This window comes from Heterodontus francisci, chromosome 39, assembly GCF_036365525.1.
Source record: "Heterodontus francisci isolate sHetFra1 chromosome 39, sHetFra1.hap1, whole genome shotgun sequence".
In the NCBI taxonomy this organism is placed as follows: Eukaryota; Metazoa; Chordata; class Chondrichthyes; order Heterodontiformes; family Heterodontidae; genus Heterodontus; species Heterodontus francisci.
The window spans coordinates 3,414,220-3,421,126 of record NC_090409.1 but is presented as its reverse complement, the minus strand read 5'-3'; the positions used below and the strand labels follow the sequence as shown (position 1 = coordinate 3,421,126).

At 44.6% G+C, this 6,907-nt stretch overlaps 1 protein-coding gene across 1 annotated transcript; it reads right to left on the bottom strand.

Moving 5' to 3' along the window:
• Positions 1-1,614: 1,614 nt before the first annotated feature.
• Positions 1,615-2,211, bottom strand: LOC137352687 (epidermal differentiation-specific protein-like). The gene has a single exon (XM_068018404.1). The coding sequence runs from the start codon at positions 2,209-2,211 to the stop codon at positions 1,615-1,617; it is 597 nt and encodes a 198-aa protein (XP_067874505.1).
• Positions 2,212-6,907: the final 4,696 nt, after the last annotated feature.

The following is a 6,907-nucleotide window of genomic DNA, read 5'->3' as shown; positions in this document are numbered from 1 at the left end:
AATTCCAATTCAGCTGTAAAATTAACAGTTGCAATTTTTTGTAAGTCCGCTCTGGTGGGAAAGCCGAAGCCAATGGGAAATGTCTCACCTCTGATATTAACAGTCCGTACCTCAGCATTTTTGGAGTCCGTGTACGGACACTTGCCGACCCCGGCTCACATGGGGACCAGTTGGGGAAGTTGGGTGGTCAGCAGTTTAGTGGGAATAGGGAGTCAGAGTGCAAGAGTGCAGGAGGGCAGGAGGTGGGTCGTATGTACAAAATGAGCTGAGAAAGAGCAGAAGGGGATATAGGAGAGAAGCTAGAGCAGGATACAAGTTCAGGTCCAGGACGGGGAGGAAGGTGGGGAGTCTTAGAGGGAGTTCAGCTCGGTGGGCGAGGGGAAGGAAGGGAAGCAGCAGAGGCAGCTGATCACACGGTCTGAATCTTAGTGAGGAAGCTCATGAGCTCCTCACACTTACCATTGGAGATGAGATGGTGGCAGAGTGGTAATGTCACTGAACTCATAATCCAGAAGTCTTGGCTGATACCTCGGGGACACGGGTTCAATTCCGACCACGGCAACTGTTGGAACTTCAGTTTAATTAATTAATTTGAAGCTAGTCTTAGTAATGGTGTTATGAAACTATCATAGATTGCTGGAAAAACTGATCTGGTTCACTAATATCCTCCAGGGAAGGAAATCTGCCGACCCTATCTGGTCTGGCCGACATGTGACTCCAGACCCACAGCAATGTGGTTGATTGTCAAATGCCATTTGAAATGTCCACTCAGTTATCAAGGGTAATTCGGGATGGGTAACAAATGCTGGCCTTGTCACTGATGCTCACATCCCACGAATAAAAATAATAAATAAGTGAAGGTGCCGTGGATAATGCTCCCAATTTCCCTCTTCATTCACAACAAAAAACTAAAATTGATGACCCCTTGACACGAACCCGTGAACTCAATATTTCTTTATTCACTGAACAACGTCCTTGCTGTTTTAAGAAAGTTTTATTAAATCACCTGTCAGCTTCCTGTCCTCCTGTGGAAACAGTCTCCCTTTCAGCCCTCTACTCGGTAGTTTGAATACAATTGTACAGACTGCAGCACTGAAACTTGCTCAAATTGAGCAGCAGAATCAGATTTGTGAGACCAGTCTTGTGAGACAATGTCTCGGCAATGTGCCTGGATTTCCAGGGATTTAATTCTCCTTCTTAGACTCTCACCGGTACCTGGCTATTTAAGATGCTCTGTGTCACTACAAAAATATAAAGATTTACTTGCAAACGTTTCCTGTTGTTTGAATTCACAAATATGTCAAATAATGACAGAGAAACTCAAACGGAAACATTGGTGATGACTTTGCAGCATTTGAATTTGATTTGATTGGTTATGAAGTGACAGAGCAAAAGCAAAGTTACAAATCCATCCTGCACCGAGGAACAGCAATGTGGAGCTTTTCAGTGTTACACAGATTTTGGAATCAGTTTGCACTGAACTGCATCAGTATTTTGTGAAAGATGTTCGGTCCAGACTCTACCTTGCAGACAGTGACTTTATCAAAGGGGAGGACAGTCTGTCAGCAGAGGGAACGAAGCATTCAGAGCGGATAAGCCTGGGCAGCGACCTGTTCAAGCTCTTCTCCAGCTGACGTTTCCCACTTTGTGATCACTGTTCTGCAAGAACCTGACACAAGACAGCTTATTATCCCAGCCAAAAATGCTGCAGTCAGAACATTGGTCACCCAGAAAGAGGGCCGTGCGTAACCCATGAAAATTCATCTCCTGGGACAGAACCCATGCACCTGCCTTCACCACATGGGATGAGATCCGATTATTAAAACAAATAACACTCAGGTCGCGAATGGTTTCAGTGATGTGACAGCTTTCAACATGAAAATTGTTGTCTTCATATAAATTAACTTCTGGGTCCAGTAAACTTTCCTGCACCAGGCGCAATGATTGTATCTTTTTATCCATTTCACCAAGATTTGCATGATCTCCTGCACCATAAACAGTGAACTCTGTGGTGACATTTGTGCCGGTATAACCGACCCAATGTTTCCCCTCCATTTTCAGGGAGCAGTAGGATGCAGAACCAAGGTCAGCTACACTGCCCATCAACTCCTTCCCTTGGCCAGAAAATTGTATCTTATCATACAGGATAATCTTGCTCATCATGACTGCGATGTTGTAGATGTTATGAGATTTCAATGTGATCAGCAGCATTGAAATCACTCGAAGGTATCCGAGCTCCCGGAGTGAATTTATATATGCATTGAAACATCCTTCCTGATAACTCAGCAAATTATAACGGATGCTGGTCAGCTACAATGCAAGTGGCAGCTAACTCCGCCCAGAATTGTGCAAACACAGAATGCTGAAAGACAACACAGCAGGAAAGACAGTGACAAAAAATTCACAACTTCGTGGAAACGGCAATTCGGCAATTTGGCACAAGGCACAAAGATGCTGTCTTCTCATGTTCCAGTAATTGTACATTCTGTGCTCCTCACACTCTCACACTCCATGTTCCAGTAATTGTACAGACTGTGCACCTCACACTCTCACACTCCATGTTCCAGTAATTGTACATACTGTGCCCCTCACACTCTCACACTCCATGTTCCAGTAATTGTACATACTGTGTCCCTCACACTCTCACACTCCATGTTACAGGAATTGTGCACACTGTGTCCCTAACACTCTCACAGTCCATGTTCCAGTAATTGCATGCACTGTGTCCATCACACTCTCACTCTCCATATTCGAGTAATTGTGCACATTGCATCCCTCACATTCTCACACTCCATTATCAAGTAAAATTCTTACTGCTAGGGGCTTGGATGGGGCAGAATTTGTGAGAAGCATCCAGGAGGGCTTCTTGAAACAGTATGTAGATAGTCCAACTAGGGATGGGGCAATTCTGGACCTGGTGTTGGGGAATGAGCCCAGGCCAGGTGGTCGAAGTTTCAGTGGGGGAGCATTTCGGCAGCAGTGACCATAATTCCATAAGTTTTAAGGTACTTGTGGATAAGGATAAGAGTAGTCCTCGGGTGAAGGTGCTAAATTGGGGGAAGGGTAAAGATAACAATATTAGGCAGGAACTGAAGAATTTAGATTGTGGGCGGCTGTTTGAGGGTCAATCAACATCTGACATGTGGAAGTCTTTCAAACGTCAGCTGATTAGAATCCAGGACCAGCATGTTCCTGTGAGGAAGAAAGACAAGTTTGGCAATTTTCGGGAAGCTTGGATAGCACAGGATATTGTGAGCCTAGTCAAAAAGAAAAAGGAAGCATTTGTAAGGGCTGGAAGGCTAGGAACAGATGAGGCACTTGAGGAGTATAAAGACAGTAGGAAGGAAGTTAAGCAAGGAGTTAGGAGGGCTAAAAGGGGTCATGAAAAGTCATTGGCAAACAGGATTAAGAAAAATCCCAAAACTTTTTATCCCTATATAAAGAGCAAGAGGGTAACCAGGGAAAGGGTTGCCCCACACAAGGACAGAGATGGGAATCCATGCGTGGAGCCAGACGAAATGGGTGAGGTGCTAAATGAGTACTTTGCATCAGATTTCACCAAAGAGAAGGCCTTGGCGGATGATGAGCTGAAGGAAGGGAGTGCAGATAGTCTCAGTCATCTCATTATCAAAAATGAGGAGGTGTTGGGTGTCTTGCAAAGCATTAAGGTAGATAGGTCCCCAGGGCCTGATGGGATCTACCCTAGAATACTGATGGAGGCAAGGGAAGAAATTGCTGGGGCCTTGACAGAAATCTTTGCATCCTCATTGGCCACAGGTGAGGTCCCAGAGGACTGGAGAATAGCCAATGTTGTTCCTTAGTTTAAGTAGGGTGGTAAGGATAATCCAGGAAATTATAGGCCGGAGAACCTTACGTCAGTGGCAGAGAAATTATTAGAGAAGCTTCTTCGGGACAGGATTTACTCCCATTTGGAAACAAACGAGCTTATTAGCGAGAGACAGCATGGTTTTGTGAAGGGACGGTCGTGTCTTACTAATTTAATTGAGTTTTTTGAGGAAGTGACGAAGATGATTGATGAAGGAAAGGCAGTGGATGTTATCTATATGGACTTTAGTAAAGCCTTTGACAAGGTCCCGCATGGCAGACTGGTGCAAAAGTGAAGTCACACGGGATCAGAGGTGAGCTGGCAAGATGGATACAGAACTGGCTCAGTCACAGAAGACAGAGGGTAACAGTGGATGGGTGTTTTTCTGAATGGAGGGATGTGACTAGTGGTGTTCCGCAGGGATCAGTGCTGGGACCTTTGCTGTTTGTCGTATATATAAATGATTTGGAGGAAAATGTAGCTGGTCTGATTAGTAAGTTTGCAGATGACATAAAGATTGGTGGAGTTGCGGGTAATGATGAGGATTGTTAGAGGATACAGCAGGATATAGATTGGTTGGAGACTTGGGCAGAGAAATGGCAGATGGAGATTAATCCGGACAAATGTGAGGTAATGCATTTTGGAAGGTCCAATGCAGGTGGGAGGCATACAGTAAATGGCAGAGTATTGACAGGCAGAGAGATGTGGGCGTACAGGTCCACAGGTCACTGAAAGTAGCAACGCAGGTGGATAAGGTAGTCAAGAAGACATACGGCATGCTTGCCTTCATCTGTCGGGGCAGAGAGTATAAAAATTAACAAGTCAAGTTGCAGCTGTACAGAACCTTAGTTAGGCCACACTTCGAGTATTGCGTGCGATTCTGGTCGCCACAGTACCAGACGGACGTGGAGGCTTTGGAGAGGCTGCAGAGGAGGTTTACCAGGATGTTGCCTGGTCTTGAGGGCATTAGCTATGAGGAGAGGAAGGAAAAACTCGGATTGTTTTCACTGGAACGACGGAGGTGGAGGGGCGACATGATAGAGGTTTTCAAAGTTATGAGCGGCATGGACAGAGTGGATAGTCAGAAGCTTTTTCCTGGGGTGGAAGAATCAGTTACTAGGGGACATAGGTTTCATGTGCGAGGGGCAAAGTTTAGTTGGGATGTGCGAGGCAAGTTTTTACACAGAGGTTGGTGAGTGCCTGGAACTGGCTGCCAGGGGAAGTGGTGGAAGCAGATACGATAGCGACATTTAAGAGGCATCTTGACAAATATATGAATAGGAAGGGAATAGAGCGATATGGGCCCCGGAAGTGCAGAAGGTGTTAGTTTTGGCAGGCATCAAGATCGGCGCAGGCTTGGAGGGACGAATGGCCTTTTCCTGTGCTGTACTCTTCTTTGTTCTTTGTTGTTCTTTGTAACTGTACATAATGTGTCACTCACAATGTCCATGTTCCAATAATTGTACACACTATGTCCCTCACACTCTCCCAAACCATTTTCAGGCAATTGTCCACCTTGTGGGGCATAGAGTACATAAACAAAGAAGTCATGTTCAACCTTTATAAAGCACTGATTCGGCCTCAACCGAAGTATTGTTTCAACCCGTGGGAGCACCACACTTTGCAAAGGACATGAAGATTTTCGACGAGTTCAGAGGAGATTCACTAGAATGGTCCCAGCGATGAGGGACTTCAGTTAATGTGGAGAGACTGGAGAAACTGGGATTGTTCTCCTTAGAGCAGAGAAGGTTTCGAGGGAGATTTAATCAAGATGTTCATCATGAAAATGGGTTTCGATGGAGTAAAAAAGGAGAAACTGTTTCCGGTGTCAGGAGAGTCAGTCAGCAGAGGGATGTAGATTTATTGCAATCGGTAAAAGAACCAGAGGGGAAAATGAGCAGAAACATTGTGTTGTTGTGATCTGGAACGCGCTTCCTGAAAGGGTGGCAGAAGCAAATTTAATAGGATCTTTCAATAGGTGAATTTAGTGGAATGTCACAACTGAGTTTATGTTGTAACTTGTGTTTCTGCCCCTCTCTTTCTCTCTCTCTGCTTGACTCCCTCTCTCACCAAGGCACTATACAATTGCAGCAAGACATCTTTACTCCTGTACTCAAAACCCCTTGCGATGAAGGCCAACATAACTGACGAGAACAGGGGCAAACAGTTTAAGAATAAGTGGTCTCCCTTTTAAAATGGAGATGAGGAAAAATGTTTTCCCTTAAATGGTGGTTAGTCTGTGGAGTTCTCTTTCCCAGAGAGCAGTGGAGGGATTCAAGGATTATGGGGGTCAGACAAGAATGTACAGTTAAGGCCACAATCATATCAGCCATGATCTTACTGTATGGTGGAGCAGGCTCAGGGGCTGAATGGCAGATGCTTGTTCCCCTGTAACATGCTCGAGGAGGGGCTGAATGGCCTCCTTTTGTTCGTGTCTACCTCTGCAAACTGTGAATTAGATTGATTGACAATGCTTTGGGTGTTTAATGAGACATGTTGGTGTAAATCTATCTGTAATATTTCCCAATGTATTCTTGTAATTTTTTTCCACATGAGTAAAATGTCAGGAAATGCTCTCTTGGAATTTTCCAAATATCTCACCAGATAGATTATCGTACTGTAATCTTGTTGTGCACATTTTATACAGCTAAGTTGCGAAATGGGCAGGCAGATAACGAATGAAGTTTAATGCAAAGAAGTGTGAAGTGATACATTTTAGCAGGAACAATGAGCAGAGACAAAATAATAAAGGTTACAATACTATTTGGGAACTGGAGTAGAAGCACCTGGGGGTAAATGTACACAAATCATTGAAGGTGGCAGGACAGGTAGAGAAAGTGGTTAATAGAGCATAGTGGATGCAGAGCTTTATAAGTAGGGGCATAGAATACAAAAAACTTTGCAAAACACTGGTTCAGTCTCATCGGAGACTGATGGACCAATACTTTGGAGTATTGTGTCCAGCTGTGGGGACACTGCAATTTACAAAGGACATGAAGACTTTTGAAGAGTCCAGAGGAGATTGACTGGAATGGTCCCAGGGATGATGGACTTCAGTTAATGTGGAGGGACTGTTGAAGC

Coding starts and splice junctions, on each gene's coding strand:
- LOC137352687 (XM_068018404.1), bottom strand. CDS start 2,211: ATGCTGCTGATCACATTGAAATCTCATAACATCTACAACATCGCAGTC.